This window comes from Actinia tenebrosa, unplaced genomic scaffold (genome assembly GCF_029948245.1).
Source record: "Actinia tenebrosa isolate PJP-AT-01 unplaced genomic scaffold, QUT_ActTen_1.0 PGA_scaffold7__59_contigs__length_16204524, whole genome shotgun sequence".
Lineage (NCBI taxonomy): Eukaryota > Metazoa > Cnidaria > Anthozoa > Actiniaria > Actiniidae > Actinia > Actinia tenebrosa.
This window is the reverse complement of record NW_028292584.1, coordinates 952,420-974,007: the sequence shown is the minus strand read 5'-3', so window position 1 is coordinate 974,007 and position 21,588 is coordinate 952,420. Positions and strand designations below refer to the sequence as shown.

The 21,588-nt window shown below is 35.1% G+C and overlaps 1 protein-coding gene across 2 annotated transcripts; it reads left to right on the top strand.

The window, feature by feature from the left end:
* Window positions 1–322: 322 nt before the first annotated feature.
* On the top strand, window positions 323–19,703 carry LOC116303568 (myb-related protein A). 2 transcript variants are annotated; one of them, XM_031713135.1, is made up of 15 exons: window positions 323–417; window positions 1,514–1,616; window positions 3,801–3,953; window positions 5,109–5,212; window positions 7,559–7,687; window positions 7,999–8,092; window positions 8,210–8,252; window positions 13,711–14,097; window positions 14,183–14,228; window positions 14,766–14,850; window positions 15,617–15,976; window positions 16,335–16,589; window positions 17,537–17,671; window positions 17,959–18,027; window positions 18,976–19,703. In XM_031713135.1, exons 1-15 carry the CDS (start codon window positions 395–397, stop codon window positions 19,111–19,113), a joined length of 2,124 nt encoding a protein of 707 aa, XP_031568995.1. In that variant the 5' UTR covers window positions 323–394; the 3' UTR covers window positions 19,114–19,703. The 2 variants fall into 2 exon arrangements, with proteins under 2 accessions (XP_031568995.1, XP_031568994.1); XM_031713134.2 differs by lacking the exon at window positions 323–417 and adding an exon at window positions 1,171–1,333.
* The last annotated feature ends 1,885 nt before the right edge of the window (window positions 19,704–21,588 follow it).

The following is a 21,588-nucleotide window of genomic DNA, read 5'->3' as shown; positions in this document are numbered from 1 at the left end:
ATCGTAGAACTTAAGGGGATTTAGAAAAGTTGTTTTTTTGTCATTTGTCATTTTACACACTGTAATTGATTTTTCTTTATTAAATATATAAATTATATATAATAATAATAAATAAATTCCACAAAAACTTTGCATCAAAAGCGCGCTTTTCCAGAATCCAAACAATAACCTCCAATCACGCGTGAAATAGCTAAATGGTTTGAATTTCACTTGACCAATCAAAACAGCAGTGACGTCAGCTCCAGCCAATCAGCGATAAGGGCAGATGGCGGACAATTTGAAGTGTCGATGGATCAACTATCAAAGTCTCGACAATAAAATCCTGGGTCCGATGAGCAGTTTGCGCGCTTTTAGAGATTTTGCTCTCTAAATCTTCCCCATAAAACCCTCCGAGATGGCATCCTCTTATTACTACAGGTAAGAAAGAAGTTTTTGAAGTCCATGAAGGTGAAAAAAGGACTTTGATCGTGTTTAGTTTGGTAAAGTTGGTTGGTAAGGATTGCGCGATTTTCTTCATTCGTCACCCTTCCCCGCCATTTTTGTCCAAAGTGATCCTTGAATTTCCATACAATACTAGCCTTCTGATTTCTTACTACATATTCCTGAAGTATTTTCTAGTTCTCAAATTAGTAGCTAGTACTTCTATAGTCCAAAAATCTCTGGATTATCAAAGATCGCTCAGCTCAGTAATGTTGTATTTGTTTGTGCCGTGCGAGGGATAGAAATCGACACGACGGGGGTACAATTTTCAATATTGTTTTAAATTTTTACGAACTTATAGGCTCTTTAGACTCCTATTTGGAGCTTTTTACGACCTAGTTTTACTGTAGAAATACTTAAAAATTAATTAGTAAAAGTCGCTTGAAATAATTGACAGAAAATATTTATTTATGACCTCGCGAAAAGCACACAGTAATTCTAGTTACCAAGCTAAGCGCGCTCGGCCAAATATGGATGGACGTGGGTATGTGGGGTAAGGAAAACTCACTCAAATCAGTCTTAATGGCATTTTCTTAACTCGATTATGCCTTAGTGGTCACCTTAGGGTTTAAATAAAGTAGATTTGGATCCAAAGTGCATTATTGTGATTTTTCGTAGACGGCATAGCTGTGCTTTTGGACTGTAAATGAACATCCGGGGAATCTTTACGTGTGCTAACACGTGCAAATCTCTCTGTGCTTGTGGTGCGTCGCGTCTGGATTTTGCTTCACAAACACGGGTCGTTTTGTAGTATGCCACCCCATTGTAAAACCAGGGACCCTTTAGAATGAAAATCGCCTCATCTCGACGAGATGTTGCTTTTGCTTCAAGCTGCAGAATCAATCGCTTCCAAGTAAGTCACCAAAATGGTGTTAAAATCGCTGGTAAATTGATGGTCTTGCGGTCTTTGAATAGATGCCAATTGGTACCGTGCAAGCAAATCCGAACGTTACGTTCCTACAGCAAAGGATCAATAAAAACCCTTTGCTCCAAAAGCTCAGCTCTTATTTTATCCTTTCTACTCTAAAACTAGTGACTACAGCTATAAAGTTAACGATGATGAAGAGGACAGCGGAGCTCAGAGAAGTTATCGCAAAAAGAAGAAAATTAATAAGGGTCGATGGACGAAGGACGAGGTAAAGTTATGATAGCGAAGCGCTTTAGCCACACCGTTAATAACTTAAGCTTACTTGTTTATTAATTCCCAAAAAATAATCATTTATTTTCCAAGTCTCTTTTTTCGATTTTTCTCAGAAATATTGGTCTTTCCTTGGTCATTCTTTTCTATGTTTCACTTTGTAAGCTTATGAAGTGCAGTTTGAAAATTTTTTTTCATGGGTTTGTTTTGTGTTTAAGCTCTCAGCGAAGCATAACGACGAGATGGACCTTATTACATCTTTTTAACCGAAACAAAATGTGTATTTGGTCTTTTGAAAGACAGTTTCTCATTCCGACTAATATTTTGGTGATTCGAATCTTTGATCGAAGGTTCCAAGCTACAGGGGATGTTCATTTTAGTTTTTGGCCTGGCATGAATCAAGCCGTATTTGCGTAAGCTTCTAGGATTCATATTTGAATCTCGAATGTCCGTTAAAAGGAGTCAAATGACTATATATAGACAAATGCGCATAGTCAAAATTATTGCTAGAGATGTGTTTTAAGATGCGCAAGTGTTCCTCAAAATGTCGAAATAAAAATCTGGTTCTTCAATCCTGGAAAACGGGAGGTTTAAAGGGACAAAAACATTTGATCGCCAAAATGTACAAAATGGAAATTTGATGTTAATTCATGAAACTTGACCCTCTAGTTGATGTTGTCCTCAAGCAATACTATTATCTACCTTGATTCTATCGGGATTTCTACACCTTTTTGACCAAAATGCATTAAAACGCTACTGAATAGCTTAAGTGAACTATTAGCTCTTGCCAGCGTTAAAAGAAATGTTGAATATTGGTTTTCTAAAAAATATATATCTCTAAAGATTGGCGTGCTGAAATCAAGGTATGCATGCATAATGTTTGGTTAAGTGCTTATGCTGCACTGTCATGTTATTCGAGGTGATTGGCTAAAAGGTTCGAATGCAAATTTTAAGTCTAAAAAATACTAAAAATACAACAAAAACCCTAAAGTAAGACAATTGTACGCAAAATAATAATTTTTTTTTACACAACTTTTATAAATAGCTGCCAATAATTTCTATAAAAATATGATATTCCATGTTTTTGGAGTGAAACCCCTTTTAAATCATGAAGTTTTGGTTGATTTAGATAATAAAAGAGTTTTAGTATTTTGAATAAAAGTAATAAATCCTTGACAAGATGTAAGCATTGCAAGGCCACCATGGCCTTTAGCAATGGATACATACAAAATCTTCCCAAAAATATTTGATCTTTCATAACCTCTTTGGTATTCAGTCAAATTTAACAAAAAAATAGTTTCCATGAAGTACTTTCTCAAATAGTATTATGGTTTCTGGTAAAAAAAACTCATTTTCTCTAACAGAAAAAAAAAAGATGTATGAAAGTCCTGTATGTACTTATTCATATGAAAAATTTGTAGTAAAAAAAGTAAATAAAATTATAATTTAAAGTGACATAATTTAGATTAATGTTTTTTTATATAATATTGCAAAGGGTTTAAAAGTTTTTTTCATAAATTTTTCTGTTAAGTCACTTTTCCATTTTCACCTTGATGCAAAATTTATTCCCACATTAGATTGTAATTATTGAAAGCCGAAAACAAAGAGACAAATCCAGTTAAATGGACAGTGGAACTCGCACCAACCATATGCATTATTAGCTTGAAAGCCTGGTTTGTTCACTACCATCTGTTCTGCTTCATGCAAATCCAGATCTAGAACTTTATTGTTCTAGATCTGTAAATTTGTTGATTGTTCTAAGCAATTAGTTGCAGTCTGCCTCAGTTGTTTTGATTTCCAAGCCAATAAAAATTGTAAAGATCACTTTGAATATGTCAATTATTGACTCAGCGATATTGCTACTACGTGTATTAGTTGATGTGCGAGATAACGCAAAACATTTGATGCACAAAAAATGCCATTAGCATATTTGAATCAGACGTGCCCTGACTTAGACCAATTCAGAGACCTGACTTTACAATATTTATACTAGTTTAACGATCTTCCTTTAAGAGTTTTTCCCTGTATTTTCATACACTCAATTGCAAATTCATTGTCGGGCTCAAAAACAGAACAAGGCTAAATCTATACGAATGAGTCAAAAGTCATGAAATACAGCAGTATTTACCAAATGAAAAAAAGTTTACCAATCTTCTGATAAAATATGATATTTTTCATTCAGGATGACAAACTGAAAGACCTTGCTGGTGAATATGGGCCAAGTAATTGGAAAGATCTGGCAAATAAATTTCCTGATCGCACTGATACACAGTGCCAGCAGAGATGGCAAAAAGTTCTTAACCCTGAGCTAATTAAGGGTCCATGGACAAAAGAGGTAAGCAAAAGTATGGTGTCAAGAGAATGCAGAAGGGGTACACAGGGTTTTTCAATAGAAGTTGGCAACCGACAGATTCCACCGTCTACTCTTGTTAATTCGGCCGCCTACTTAGCCACTTCCCAAAGTAATTGTAAATTTTGATTAAAGTTCGTTAAAATAAATTTTAACCCAATCTTTGTTGCTAAACTACGCTGTGAAAACTGCAACGCAATCGGAATCACAACAATCATTGTCTGTCATCTTGAATTTTTGTGAGAAGAGTGAGACTGGTGACAAGTATGCCTCGATTACATGCTCCAGTGATTTCTGGTTTACCGCCTATTTTACTTTCATAACCACTGACCAGTCAAAGATATAAAAGACCTAGGTACTGACGGATTACTTTTGATTGACATCTGCAAAGAGAGGGGGGAAAACAAATTTAATCAAAAGGGTTTGTTAAACATGTCTAAGGATTCCGACTCCAAATTTCAAACGCAAAGCTAAAGGTATTGACTTACCTGATCTTGAAGAAGCTCAAATCATAGTCAATACCGATAGCTTTGCAGTCAAGCCATTGAGATTCGGAGCCGAGAGATTCACAGCATGAGATAAGAGCAACGGTTTTTGCACATGTTTATGTGAGTATTAACACCAGCCCTGGTGTAGAAACCAATAGAAACCCTTTCGATTGATGTACACCCAAACTCAATTTTTTGTTTGTGATGAAGGTCTACTTGGTCACGTGTGACTGGGAATAGCAGTAATACTCACTCTGAAATTGTTTTTGAGTGCACTGATTTATAGTTTATGACAACTATTTCCTGTGTTTGATACTTTGATCAAAACATGCAGGGTGCCTAGTGAACATGAGAAAAATCACAACACACAGCGAGTGGTTTACAGCTTCTCGATTGTTCTCTCAGCATCCATGCATGGTGTTATGATCAGCATATCAATCATGGAAAACTGTCATATATTTTTTTCATAAAATAACAAGCACACAAAATAACAATGAATACTGTTTAATTTTAATTTCCCTGTGAACATTCAAATTAAAAAGTGGGAAAATGATGTGAAAGTGTTTGTTACTTTAATCAAAGATGTTTTTTGACCAATAATCGCACATTTTATCTATCATTTTATCATATTTATTTATTTATCGTTTCACAGGAGGACGAGAAAGTAGTTGAACTGGTTGCTAAGTATGGTCCAAAGAAATGGTCTCTTATTGCGCAACACCTGAATGGGAGAATTGGAAAACAGTGTAGAGAAAGGTCTATAAAAATGCTAGTTTTTTGTTATTTCATAATACATTATTGTTATCTGATGACTAAATAGATGTCTTTGCCTTATTGGCTATAATAAATGGGAATTAATGGTGGCATAGTGTTAGGAGTTTAAAAATGGCAATAAAAACCGTAAGCGGCTAGAACAGGTTGAATAAACCCGTTACACCTGGTTACAGCCGAACCCGCTACAACTGATTCAGTTACAACCCCTTAGAGCCGCTTCAGAATATACTAAAAGTACTAGCATTATACTTGGCAATGAATCTGCTACAACGGGTTGACTAACCCGTTACAGCCAAACCCGCTGCGACTGGTTCAGCTTCAACCATTACAGCGGCTTCAGAATATACTAAAAGTACAAGTATTATACTTGGCGATGAATCCGCTACAATGGGTCGACTAACCCACTACAGTCGAACCCGCTACGACTGGTTCAGCTTCAACCATTACAGCGGCTTCAGAATATACTAAAAGTACAAGTATTATACTTGGCCATGAGTCCGCTACAATGGGTTGACTAACCCACTACAGTCGAATTCGCTACGACTGGTTCAGCTTCAACCCTTTAGAGCGGCTTCAGAATATATAGTCCCCAGATATAATTATGTTGATAGTTACATCGTTATTTACATTACATTGTTGAGTTGTACTCAGAACACTGTATTATTTATCATTTGAAAAATATTTTTTTGTTACAATGAAAGGAATAAGAAAAAAAAAGAAACCAGTTTAGCCAGCTTTTTTAACTATTTGACATTTCCAATTACTAAATCTCATTATGAACACAAACAAAAACATTAGTAATGACAAAATGAATTAAACTAATTAATAAATGTTTCATCATTTTGCTATATTTACCATACGCGCGAGTGTCACGGTAAAAGTAGCTTTGTCGATATCTCTGGTAATAAATTCATTTCAAATTCCTGTACCAACACTTTTACTCTTTATTTTATTATGAAAGAGCTCTCACCGGTTGAAGCTGAACCAGTCATAGCAGGTAATAGTACTTTTACTTTTAGTATATTCAGAAGCTGCTCTAATGGGTTGAAGCTGAACCAGTCGTAGCGGGTTCGACTGTAACGGGTTAGTCAACTCGTTGTAGTGGATTTATCACCAAGTATAATACTTGTACTTTTAGTATATCTTGAAGCAGTTGCAACAGGTTGAAGCTGAACCAGTCGTAGTGGGTTTGACTGTAGCGGGTTAGTCAACCCATTGTAGCGGATTCATCGTCAAGTATAATACTTGCACTTTTAGTATATTCTGAAGCCGTTGTTATGGTCGAAGCTGAACCAGTCGCAGCGGGTTTGACTGTAGCCGGTTAGTCAACCCGCTGTAGCGGATTCATCGCCAAGTATAATACTTGTACTTTTAGTATATTCTGAAGCGGCTTTAACGGGTTGAAACTGAATCAGTCATAGCGGGTTCGGCTGTAACGGGTAAGTCAACCCGCTGTAGCGGATTCATCGCCAAGTATAATACCTGACTTTTGGTATATTCTGAAGCCGTTGTAACGGGTTGAAGCTGAACTAGTCGTATAGCCAGTTCGGTAATAACCAGTTTTAACGGGTTTTTATTTAACCCATTCTAGCAGCTTACTTTTTTTGCCAATTTTTGTGGTGAAGTGCACAGCTCACCTCAAGGTCAGGCTCAATGAGTCATTTGCAAGAAATAATCATAGGTGACTACTGGATGGCAGAAATTTGGGCTTCCTTCATTTAAATAACTTGCTGGATTGCTAATGTCACATCCAAAACCTTTTTCAAAATACTGCTTTTCTCTTATTATAAAATACTTTGGTTTTCAAGCTAAGACACAAAGCAATTTGATGTTTGTTTGCCATCCAGCAGAGCATTCCCCAAAGGACTTTTGGCTGAATTGATTCGTTATCAAAGTAATACTGTATGTCAGCATGTGGCTGTTTGTTGCAAATGACCTCTGCATGTTCAATTGTCCTTTGATTTGAGGGTTTTCTTTGGTTTTCCTCACTCAGAAAAATCTAACAAGCTAAAGTCCAAACCTGGAGTTGTGCCCTGACTATGATTAGCCTACTGGTTGTTCAAGGCTTAAAACAATGGTCAGATATTTGCCAGACATGACCATGCCACTGGCCAAATTAGTTTTAGCTCTGTCATACCTTGTTTTGGCTCAACATTATAAGTTACGAGTCGAAATGATTGGCAAGGCAAAAATTTGACCAGACAATTTCCAATTCTGGCTGGACATTGCCTGATGACTGGCTGTTCTTTTAAGCCATGCCATTTTCAGGTTATCAATAAATTTTGAAGGTTTTTTTTAAATAACACCATCTTGGGTATGCTTTTGTAGATGGCATAACCACCTCAACCCTCACATCAAGAAATCAGCCTGGACAGAAGAAGAAGACAGGATGATATATGAAGCACATAAGAAACTGGGCAATAAATGGGCTGAAATTGCCAAAGTCATTCCTGGAAGGTGTGTACCGTAACAGTAACACCTTTATAACAAAACTACCATGTTACATAGTCATCAATCCACAACAAACTAATCTAACAAGTATATACTTACCCTTAAAGGAAAAATATACCCCTCTGCACATATTTTTGTACTTGAAACAAAAAGGATTTAAAAAATTTAACTCTGCTGGCATATGTAGAAGATCTTTTTGTAAGGATCTAAAAACCCTTTAAAGTTGGAGTTTTTTTCACATTTTTACTCATATTTTATTATTTCCAATCTAATGAAAAGATTTCGAAAATATAATCACCTTTTTTTTTCAATTTTAGAACTGATAATGCCATCAAGAATCACTGGAATTCTACCATGAGACGGCGAGTTGAATCGTTTGGTTTTGATCACTATAAAAAGAACAGATATAGTGTGAGTAAATAAATTTGGATTATTATCTAATATTATCTCCAAGAGAAATCTCCTAAGATATCTTGGAATTTGCTCAAAAATTAGGAATCCTGTTAACGCTGGTTATGACTTTTTTAGGCGGAAAAACCTAGGCATGGAAGACCTTTGTCAGCCAAGAAAGGTAATAGAGTAACTCACAATTAAGAGCAAATTGGAAAAAAAATTGTGTTCAAACATTGTTTCTATTGGCTGCAACATACTTCTATTGCAGTATATAAGAGATTTTCTTTCCATGTATTGTCATATTCAATAGACCTTAAGTGACTATGAAAAAATGGTTTCAAGTTGAGATTGAACTTGAGAAATACAAGAAATGTATTCATGAACTCAACACCATTGCATGTTCTAGATCTGTGGACTTCACTTAAGGTGGCTGCATAGCTCCATATAGTTTTTGTACATTTGTGCGCCAGGTTGTGTACAAGCATGCGCAGATTGAACCAGAATTTGAAGAATTTATATTTTGCAGGCGCCACAAAAATATCGTTGACACGGGTAATCTTTTTTCGGAAACAACTCAAAAACTAGATGGCCAAATCTCTTCAAAATTCTATATTCTTTTTATCATATAAAGTTTAAACAGTTTTCAAAAGATTTTGAAATTCGGTACTGTGGAATTTGTTTTATTCAGCAAATTCAAGATTTTCCATTATTTGAAATTCTGTAGTACCAAATGCTTTGGCATTGTGTGGAATGAAAGGTGAGGTAATGTAATCTCATTACAGAAAGTTGTAAAAACACTCACAGTGGAAAACCTGAGTTGTCAATTTTCAAAGAAAAGAATGACCTTCATTATAGCTGATGTAGTGTTACTATGGTAACCTCATATGTCATCAGTTCCACGAAAATTTAATTCCTAAACTCATGAACTTTAACATGGTTGGCATGTTGGGTATCAATCTGTGATCCTGCATTTAACCAAAGATTACTATTTCCTATTTAATTTGTTGGAACTACCAAAAGCTCTAGGGACCCACCTTAAGAGTGGCTGTCCGTAACGGTCGAGAATGGCGGGACAGCGAAGGAATTTTCAAATTTCTCATATTTTGTCAGAAGACAACCTTTGGTAAGCTCTTTTAAAAAATCCAGTTTGAAACTTCAAGCGCTTTTTTATTTTGGCGAATTTTACGAAAATCTAAAACTCGACTTCCGGTTCGCTCTGGACCGGTGTGAACAGCCCAAAATATTACCCATATTTAAGAAGGCCTCACTCGTTCAAAAATACTCCTATCGATCTGATACTTTTTCAACATTTTAACTAACTATCAGACTCCAAAAGGGATAAATAATATTTTTGGGAAAATGTTTTTTTCTCGCTTTTTGGGATTTTTTTTCGATGGCATTTCAAGCAGCTACGACGCGAAGCAAATTTTAGCCTAAGTTGAATGCCCTAAATCATCACCTGGTATATATTTTATTTTCACTAAAACTATATGATCTGAAAGCTTGTTTATTGTAATTCTTTTCCTGAAAGTATCAGCTTTGGAACGCAAATACGTCCTCGCGATTAATCGACTCTTCTATGTAGCATACGGCGGTCTAATTTCGGATTCAGAATCAAAGCGCCTGCTTTATAAATACTCAAAAACTTTCTTGGATCACCCAGAATGAACATTTTAATCGTAAACAACATTAGTTTGATGACTGTAAACTATACTCCAGCTATATATTATTGACTTATTCTTTTGTACTGGAATGTTTTAGAGAGTAAGGACTTAAGCGTACGAATTCTAAGTTAGAAAAAAAACCTTTAGACCCCATCAAACGCAGGGTTTTTTTATTTTTCTCTTTTCTTTGTTTTTGTTGAATATACTTGCTCAAAATCCTCCCAAATTTCAATTAGTTCCACGTTATTCGTAGAAAAAACAAACTCATTTTTGTACTTTCTCAAAATTAATGGAATAAGTTAGAGGACATTATGATTGAATAAACAAACTGAATTAGTTGAGAAGCGTGGCACGTGAACGTCGATCACTTGTACCTTTCTTGAATTATATGAACTAAACAAACAACCTTTATGGTTTGTATTTTTTGTCTTTATCTCTTGTCAAAATTAATAATAACTAGTGACTAAAGTGCGTGCAGTTGCTTTCGTACTATTTCATTTAAGCCCCTTTCCCGATAACGTCACACATTTGATCCGCATCAACACTGCCTACTCTGCTTTTTTTCCCTTCTCTTTTGTTGCTGTTTTTGCTTGTTTTTATATGGGGTTTCAGAATTGATTGATTTAACTTGATTCTAAATGAAAAAGCCAAAAATCGTCCTTGTTTCATTAAGAGAAGTCAGTGGCTAACAAACCTGTTTCCTTTCCTATTCATTCGCCTAGAATAAACTGTTTGACAGGAACAACAAGTATCTTTTTACCAATAATAATAACATATTATATATATATATATATATATATATATACAGCCATTTGCAAAAACTATGGCCGCTTCCAATACATATACGAGTATATCGAAAGCATATCAAGTATTATGGGATATCTTCCACTATATATTTTTCAAGTTGTCTATCATTAGGGCTTTCTGGAAAAAAATATCAAGAATGATATCCCGCCCTGTCTGATATACTTTCGATATAGTTGTATTTATATTTGAAACGGCCATAATTTTTGCAAATGGCTGTATATATATATATATATATATAACAAAGTATGTAATGTGGTCTATACTGGTGAAACAGTGCTCGATGCGTAGGGATGCAGAGCAACAGATATATAGTAAAGATTGGATTAAAGACGAGACATGTTCACTGTAACTCCGAGTTTCGTGCTTACGCACTCATCAGACAGACGTTTTTTTCAGAATGAGTGGCCGTGTTGTATCCGATATACAAACACGAGGCGTAGCCGAGTGATTGTATATCGAATACAACACGGCCACTCATACTGTAGATTGCTTATCAAACGTCTAGGTTAGTTCCTTTGTGTTTCACTAAAATTTTCAAAATTGAAGTGAATCTGGCCAAGAAAATCCAAGTTTAAGTTTATGCAAATGAAGACGAATCTATATCAGATATAAAACCTCCTTCATGGTCGTGATTTCTATTGTGTTTTCCTCATGAATTGTTTATGAGTTTGATAAAATATATATATATATATATATATATATCAAATTATGCTTTACAACATTAATGTTTATAGCCAAGATTCAGGTAATAGCTGCTCAGTAGGCAAGCTAATCGTCGAGCTGAGCAGCCGGGTTTTTTTTTCTTTTTCTTATTCTTTTTTTTAACATTTTGACAGGAACAATTGTATGGTTTCTATCAATTACAGCCGCAATAGTAAACTACATTCTTAATTAAATGAAGGTATGGTGCTCTGGCGGCGGCTGCGTGCGAGTGCGAAGATTCTCTGTTCTTGAAAAGCATTTTTCTCTTGAGAGATGGTCGAAATCTCTTGAGAAACAATCGCTATTTGATCTTGCTAAGGCCGTCAAATACAAAGCTTGGAAGAGGGGGTTGGGGTTTCTACCGACCCTAAAATTCTCGTCTAGTAATATGAGGACCTCGGATTTATCTGCTGAAGAGGCTGGGCTCTCAAAGAAAATAAAAAGTCTGACCGCTTTATCAAAAAACAGAGAACCTACTTGGTCAACAAGCTCAACATTGAGTAAACCTTAGGAAGAAAGTTAAACCCAGAATTTGTAGAAAAGGTCATGAGACGTGCTCGAGGTCCCGACGGCTTGCGTCTTTTCAAGTACTCGGCCAGACCGTCCCTGAAGACCTTGCTATCTCCCCAAACGCAATAGAGGAAGATGATAATTTTCCCAGTACAATACTGTAGAAGCAGCTATCTCGACTTTCCAACCAGGGCCGTAACCAGAACTTTTACAGGGAGGGTGCACATCGAATAAAAAAATCGGCGGACCTTAAGCTTTTATGTGGGGGTGCACGTGCACCCTGTGCCCCCCCCGGTTACGGCCCTGCCAACTACAGCACCCTGTCACTTACGACCAATACGATATATGTTCCAATGGTGAAAAATGACAGACTTAAAAACTCTCTAGGTAACAATGCTGCAGATTTTCTGTGAGGCTCTAGAGTTACATGTTCCTGTTCCCCTAAAAGAGCAAAGCACCAAATACCTTGAATGTAGTTTACGATTGCGGCCGTAATTGATAGAAACCATACAATTGTTCCTGTCAAACAGTTCATTCTAGACGAATGAATAAGAAAGGAAACAGGTTTGTTAGCCACTGACTTCTCTTAAAACAAGGACGATTTATAAAAAACAGAGTAGGCAGTGTTGATGCGAATCAAATGTGTGACGTTATCGGGAAAGGGGCTTAAATGAAATAGTACGAAAGCAACTGCACGCACTTTAGTCACTAGTTATTATTAATTTTGACAAGAGATAAAGACAAAAAATACAAACCATAAAGGTTGTTTGTTTAGTTCATATAATTCAAGAAAGGTACAAGTGATCGACGTTCACGTGCCACGCTTCTCAACTAATTCAGTTTGTTTATTCAATCATAGTGTCCTCTAACTTATTCCATTAATTTTGAGAAAGTACAAAAATGAGTTTGTTTTTTCTACGAATAACGTGGAACTAATTGAAATTTGGGAGGATTTTGAGCAAGTATATTCAACAAAAACAAAGAAAAGAGAAAAATAAAAAAACCCTGCGTTTGATGGGGTCTAAAGGTTTTTTTTCTAACTTAGAATTCGTACGCTTAAGTCCTTACTCTCTAAAATATTCCAGTACAAAAGAATAAGTCAATAATATATAGCTGGAGTATAGTTTACAGTCATCAAACTAATGTTGTTTACGATTAAAATGTTCATTCTGGGTGATCCAAGAAAGTTTTTGAGTATTTATAAAGCAGGCGCTTTGATTCTGAATCCGAAATTAGACCGCCGTATGCTACATAGAAGAGTCGATTAATCGCGAGGAAGTATTTGCGTTCCAAGGCTAATACTTTCAGGAAAAGAAGTACAATAAACAAGCTTTCAGATCATATAGTATTAGTGAAAATAAAATATATACCAGGTGATAATTTAGGGCATTCAACTTAGGCTAAAATTTGCTTCGCGTCGTAGCTGCTTGAAATGCCATCGAAAAAAAATCCCAAAAAGCGAGAACAAAATATTTTCCCAAAAATATTATTTATCCCTTTTGGAGTCTGATAGTTAGTTAAAATGTTGAAAAAGTATCAGATCGTTAGGAGTATTTTTGAACGAGTGAGGCCTTCTTAAATATGGGTAATATTTTGGGCTGTTCACACCGGTCCAGAGCGAACCGGAAGTCGAGTTTTAGATTTTCGTAAAATTCGCCAAAATAAAAAAGCGCTTGAAGTTTTAAACTGGATTTTTTAAAAGAGCTTACCAAAGGTTGTCTTCTGACAAAATATGAGAAATTTGAAAATTCCTTCGCTGTCCCGCCATTCTCGACCGTTACGGACAGCCACTCTTAAGTGCATTCAGAAAAGATCTATTGGTCAGTGGTGACTTTATGAAAACATTAAATAAAACTAACAATGATGTCTTCTTGTCTTGCTATCCTGAAGCCATGTTATCTTCATTATGCCATGTCTTAAAGAATTTTTTGTCTTGCTTTGAACTATATTCAGAGAGAAGAAAACATGAAGTTACTTACCGAGACACAGAACTGCAGCAAAACTTAAACAACCTTCCTGTTGGCATGTCAGTTGCATCATCAACTACAGTGGTTGTTGAACATGGACATGCTACAAGAGATGTGTTGCAAGTTGGTCTTAAAAACTCAACAGATCCCTTAACAAACATCAGACCCAAACAGTCTGTAAACCAAACTGGTCATAAAAATAAGGGAAGTGAGCAACACCCTGGGATTGTTTCTCCATTTAGCAGCTTTATATTGTCGCAGAGTTTATTGGACTCAGATCCTTCAACATGGGGTGACCTAAGCACCTTTGAAAATGGTGGAGGAATGGTGAAGAGCAATACCATCACCAAACTGACATCACCTGGTGCAAGAGGTACGTAAAGAATTTAACAACTACATTTCAGTTTTCATTTTACGACTATAAATTATATTAATTATTATGCTTGTTTTCATTTCAGGGTACAGATTTGATGGAAATACGATTGATGGAATCAACTCAGATGGGTAAGCCATTGACTTATGTACAGGAATAAAAATAAGGGCTGATTATATAGTCACCAGTAATCATGACTGGCCAAATAGGCCATTTGCTTCAAACAGTCATGTGCTGATATATCACTTTGAAAACAAATCAATTCAGCCAAATGTACCTTGGGGAAGGCTCCAGATGCTGGATGGCAAACAATATTAAACTGTATAATTATTTCTGGAAATTGAAAGTATCTTACAGGTAAAAAAATATTTTGGAAAAGGATTTGAAACGACATTAGTTCTCTAAATAAGAGTAGTCCTTTTTTTGGCATCTATTAATATAATGGCCCCATGGTTATGTCCTCCCAATGGCCTATGAGTTTTTAGCTCTGTCATACCACATTTCCAGCTCAATGTTGCAAGTCAAAGATTTGAACAGATAGGTTTGAATCCTGGCCGGACATTGTTTGATATCAATGGTATTACAGTTGAGACTGGCTTTCACCTTGGAACTGCAATTCTCACCTGGTAAATGCTAGTACTGTAGCTAATGCTAGATTATTCTTACAGGTCACTGATTCCAATCACTTCACCAGTGTTACAGTCGCGATTCAGCACACCACCTACCATTCTAAGAAGAGGAAAAAAGAGAAAGGTAGTTGCATCATTCATTTTTGACAACATCAAACTGCATTTAAAATGTTAATACTATTAATTTGCTCTTTCACTCTGATAAAGATTATTAGTGTTAAAAAAATCAGTACTGTTACAAATGTTTTTAAACCGTGTTTAAGTTTTCTTCTATTCACCGGTTGTATTCAGCACAGTCCCAACTGTAGTAACCACTAGTCATATAAATGAATATGGATGTCCAGCAATAGAAAAGTTTTTAATCAAAGCAACGCCTGTGTTTTATTATTTATTATGTCAGTTTCACATTACTTTACACCTTTGGGTTCCGAACTATGTTCGGAAATTCCAAAATTTGCGACCAACTTCGAAACAAAGTCCGTTATAAACTTCTGAATTTCCTGCCAAAGTTCAGAACTTGATTGGCTTATTTTGCAGCAAAGGAACTTGATTTTCAACCAGGAGCTTCTGGATTTCCTTTGGGATATTCATTCAGGAACTCCAAATTCCATATACTAAGCCAAAATCCAAATTTCAACGTGAAGTTCTACAGTTCATAACGAACTTAGTTGTGAAGTTCCGAAGGTGTAAAGTAATGTGAAACCGACTGTAAGGCTGTTAATACATTAAGATTAAAGAAGGAAAATTCTAATAACATAAAATTGTTAATCAATATAAAATCAGGAAAGATCTATTTTGTAACACAACTGTTGAGCACAAGTTTATGATTAACACTTACAATTTCATTTTATATAAACAAGAGTTTAATAGTTTTTCAATTTGATTTTTAGGCTTCAGACTTGAATGAATCAACAGCCAGTTCCACAGTTACCAATGTCACTTCTTCACAAGAATGCATTTTTAGCAGCCCAAAGGGTTGCACCCCAATAAAGTCCTTGCCATTTTCACCATCACAGTTCCTGAATTCCCCTAACTCTAACAAAATCATCACATCGACACCAACTGAGCAGAAGGCAATGCCAGTCTCTACTACCACCACTCTTAATACACCAGTTGTAAGTGACACAAACAATAATGACGAGAATTACCGTACACCAAGAGTAAGAAGATCGTGGCTGCATATGTCTCCCAGGACACCAACTCCTTTCAAAAATGCATTGAAAATCCTCAATGAAACAAAGATGGCACATGTACGTTAATGGACTTTTTATGTAATATATACAATATAAGCGGGAGGTCTGTATGAGGTTTAAAACAGCAAGCTGTTTTAAACCTCATACAGGTCTCAAATGAATATTGTACATGTATACTACTTAAAAAATGTCTAGATTAATGCTTTTTGAGATTAAAATTTTTAACATTAAATGTAATTTGGTCGAGATATTTCAAAGTCAACCTTATGCAATATATCAGGATTTACAGATGCCTTCACAGTGCTAGTAGTGATTTTGTATTGTTCTAAGGTCATTAATTATTTATTAATTTTTTAATTAGTAACTACAGGTCTGAATGCTGACAGTGACCTCTACTATAATAATTTTTTTACAGACCCCGGCCCATTTTGATGAAGATTTCAGTGAAATAATCAAGAAGGAAGCTGAGGAAAGTGGAGTTTCAATAACATGTTCAGCCAGCAAGGAACCAGTAACTAAAGCACGCATGTCTCTCTGCAAGAGAATAGAAGATGAAAATGTGGATCTTGTTATACCAGCACTGTTCAGTATTAGAGAGGAACTTTCTTCTGTGGATGAAGACAGTACAACAAATGTTACAAACACTATGTCTGGCAAAACAGACATCATGGTGAGCTTTATTGATATTTGCTGTGTAGTACTATTCCTTTGTGTATTATATCATAAAATTATTTAAAATATGATGCATGCATCAATTGGATGGATAAATACTTGAGATTCCTACTAACATACATGCTGATTGGCTGGCTACCATGTTGTATCTAAGGGCAGCTCAATAAGCCTTTTCATAGTTTAAGAATCGATTCCACTGCGCATGCGATTTTATCCCGAATTTCTCACCTTCTTTTGTTTAATTAAGAACAAAAGAAGGTTTAGACAAAAGAATGTAGAAATTCGGGATAAAATCGCATGCGCTGTGGAATCGATTCTTAAACTGTGAAAAGGCTTATACTAACATACATGCTGATTGGCTGGCTACCATATGCATGTTATATCTAAGGACAGCTCAATACTAACATACATGCTGATTGGTTGGCTACCATGTCATATCAAAGGGCAGCTCGATACTAACATACATGCCGATTGGCTGCCTACCATATGCATGTAATATCAAAGGGCAGCTCGATACTCTCAAAAAACATCTTGCAAAAATATTTTACAAAAGCAATATAAAATAGAGCTGTTTATATTTCCGAGTTGTGTTATACACCCTGGGAGCTGTAGAGCACTAGTAGAGCACCTCCTGTTTTTAAGATTGGTTCTCTTAATTGTGCTCTACATCTCCTAGCACTTAATAGCCAGTGGCTAACAAACCTGTGGTCCTCATCCTGTGATGAAATTGGAATTTAAATTTAAAAGTAGATTTAAGCATACAGAGGAAAACTGAACTTGAACTCGGAAAAAATCCCTCAAAGCACAGGAATGACCCAACTAGGAACTTTACTCACAATTAATGGTGAGAAGCAGGCACTCTCATACTGCACCTCTTTCCACACATGTTAATAATGCATATTAATGGTGGAGAGACAATAATGCATTGTCTATTTTCTCTTGAAGGATGACTCGGGCATTGCACAAACATCTCTGCTTATGTCTCCAACACAAGATCCTACAATTGTCAAGCCAAGTGAAGTCTTCTGCAAACAAAACCCTTTTGTGACACCCAGCACCAACCTTAACAGTGATATGTTGGTAAGTTCTTACTTTTGCAGTTATCTTAATTCTCAAGAATGTCAATGTGGCTGGAAAAGTTGGGAGTGAAGACTATTAAAAGTGGGTTGACCATGTGCACTGCACAACCATTAAAACCAAAACTTTAATATATGCAAAGAAAATCTTGTCTTATTCACAATTTCTTTGTATTTTTATCCAATGCCTTTATTTTTTTGAGGGTCAGAGATTAAGAAAATGGGTGCTAGGAGTTAATTAATTTTAATTCATATGAAATTGAAATATGCTTTTTTCATTTTTACTTGTAGAAGAAAAAGAAGAACAATCCAATGAGACCTCTACAGTTCCAAGAAACTCCAAGAAAATGTCAAGTAGGGGTAAGTTTGTTATATAACAGTTCCTGATTTGTTGTTTATTACTTCACTATTAGGAGCATAAGGCCTAGCTTATCATTATTTGTCTCCACAACTCACCACAACCCAGACTGCTCTGTGCCACCACTTTAGTCAGCTCATCCATACCAACTTGTTTAATTCTTCCTCAACTGTCCACGCTGGCTTCTATCCCAATGTATTGTCATACAGTCATTCTTGCCAGGCATCCTTCCTGAGTATATACACTGCATTTCCTATCCAGTTGCATCTCCTATGTCTTATTTCACAGCTGTTGGGCTCAATCTCTGCTATTTCTCTGCTTAAGGAGGCTGGAAAGTGTCTTGTGCCTTCACACTCAAAATTATGAACTAAAGAAAATGTAATAATGGTTATAATATGGCAGCAAGTAAACCCAGAAAGCCAAAGACCATTAACCAAATATCACAATGAACATTAAAAAATGCTGTAAGACGTTACCATGACAACATTTCATTTTAAAAATCATAACTCGGTGATTTTTTTTTTAATAAAATAAAATTAGAAATAAAATAAAAATTAAATTAAAATAAATTCTTAAAATAAAAGAATAAGGTACCTTTTGGTACTTGCGTTTTTCAGCTCGCAAAACGGCAAAAAAGGTAACTTTTTCATCTGTTTTTTGAATTTCCTTTAAAGGGCGAAACTTGAGAAAAGATAGGAAATTTCATCACATCCATTCATAGACAAAACACTAAAGTTCCTACTGTTTCGAGCCTCCTTAAATCTTTTTTTTCCTGATTTGTTAGTGAGAAAGGAAATCAAGTCTTTAATTTGCTACAGCAAACTAAAGCTATGCATAACATTTACAATTATTGCAGTCTTTATAGGAACCCATCTCAGCTAGCAGAAGTACAAAATTCCTGTTCCCCTTAAAGTTCACAACCTTATCTTTTTTATTGTTTCTGTTCACAGATGGACACAACATGGGAACAAGTAGCTTGTGGAAAGACTCCAGACCAGCAGTTTGTCACAGAACAAGCTAAGAATTTTATTGCAAGCTACAGAACAGCAGCAAGGACTTTACAATTCAGTGCTCCTACTGTGGCTTAAGTTAAAGTTTTAAATGTTTACTGCACTTTAGTTAAGTGCCCATGGTTTGGTAAATTTATATAATATGTAATTATGGGAAGGGTTTGGCATGTATAGCTTTTCAAAAAAGTTCAAAATCATTTACTAAGTTAATCAAAAGTACTGAGAAATATTTGTAATGAAATAAGTATGATTCAATTTATAGAAAATAATTTATAAGCAAAATCAAAAAAATTGAGTTAGGAGAGATGAATGTGTATGGATAGGGGATTTGAGGCCTCTTATTTGAAGAATAGTTTGAGATATAGTGTTTTAACAGAGCTTTTTAACCAAGTGTTGTAGAAAATAAGATATGTGACCTCCCAAGGGGATGATAACAGAAAAGAAATATCTTTATGGGGCTATAAAAATATGCATTTTCAAGAAGGGAGTTAGATGTGCAGAGAGGAAAATAGCCACAATACTGATGATATTCTAGCACTTTAATGATGGTCTGAATGCAGGGTAGATATGTACATGTATGTGTGTGTATGAATGGTATAGTGTGAGTAAGAGAAGAGTATTATCAATGGCAAAATCAATTAAAATCTTATCGAAGCATTTCTTATCAATGTTTGGTAGTTGTGATCATTTGACTAGTCTATCTAGCTTTGTGTGTGTTTTGGTTTTACTTATAAATACACATTTAACCATCAATGCACGTCTGTGTACTTTTGTACAATATGAAATAACATATATAACTTGATCTTGACTAAATCTGATAAGCATGTAATAGATTGATGCGCAAGAATTGATCGGGGGGGGGGGGGGGGGAAACAAAAGTGGCAGCCATATTTTTTTCACAAGATAAAATTGACAGAACTTTATTCAATTATTTTTGAACATCGTGGAACATTCTCACCTTTATGTCTTTTTATTTTTTTATTTTATTCACAATATAATGGTTAACAAAAGACAAATTTCATGTTATGATATATTTTACTTGGTTCAAAATTTATTTTGTTTTGGGTTTTGTAATGGTTTGTTTAGCATTAATTTGCTAACATGCGTGGCAATCATAATTATTATTGCTATAAGATGTAGGAATAAGTGTGTTGCAGAACAGTTTTAAGTTTGTCTGTATTCGTTGCACACAAAAGACATCTATATATAAGTTTTCTAGTTACATGTAGCTGCATAAGCTCTAAAATAATAAGTATATTATGATAACTATATAGGCTCACTGTACTATCGCTGTGGATCTCAAAATAGTATAATTTTACTTCCATATTGTAAGTTGCAAAGCCTCTAAATTGTAGGCATATTATTTGACAGTTATTCGCCGAAGGCGAAGTGAATATCGGGGAATATTTACCGAGACGTGAGTCTTCAAGCTGCAAGGTAAATATTCTCCAATATTCATTTCACCTTTGGCGAATAATTGTTTTAGTATAAATACACAGGTGATTCTTTCAAAAAAATTTCAATAATCACCTGTGTATTTTTACTAAAAAGTATTATGTGCAACTGCACCGACAAAAGGCCTTCCAGACACATTTTCAAAGAAATTAGCCAATCACAATTATTAAGTATGTAAACGAAGAATCTGCACAAATGTTTACATTTTTTTCCTTTAAAAGCATCTTTTTTTATGTGTGTGTATGATCAGGAGTGAACAAGAAACCATTTAAACTCCAGAATTCATCACTGCCGTATTACTTAGCACCTGAAACGTGATTTTGTAAGTTTGATTAAAGTTTGTTTGGGTGGCCTTGGTGAATGTAGTTGCACTAGAATGTATGTATATGTACCCTTGACAGATTAAACAGACAGTTTACTGTATTATTAACAGACATTAAATGTTAAATTCAAACTTACACATTCCTATCAAGGTTGATTCAATTTTGTTGTAAAACTTACATAATAAAAACCCTTGTAACTTTCACATTCATTTTTATCAGTGCAAGGTTCAAAATTAGTTTAAAATCAAGATTGAATAAAAAAAAGAAACTGACTATTTGAACCTTGATAGAAACACAGTAGAGTAAGTTTGACTGTAAATATATATGTGCTAAGATACCGCTCAAACTAGCAAATTATACTATATCAGAACTTGTTTCTATGGTAAATTGCAAATTATACTGTATGATATGAGACTGGTTCATGGTTTCTGTTTTGTTTGTTGTTTTTTTTCTATTGGTTTTGTTTTTTGTTTTGTTTTTTTTTTTGTTGTTGTTTTTTGTTGTTTTTTAATCCTATCATTAATTCTAAAATTTGTGTACAATTAATAATAGACCTGTTATGTGTTGACTCGATTTCATCAAGAAATGTACGTTTAGCAGACAGTCCTGTCCTGCACAAATATAATTATGTGAAGCACCCTTAATATTATCAGATAAAGGTTTTATATTTTGTAAATAACAAGTTTTTATAATTATTAAAAAGTGTTAGGTAAAACTAGTGTTTTGTAGCGCTTTTGAAATTCCCCTGTTCAATCAAATTTGTGCAATTTGGATT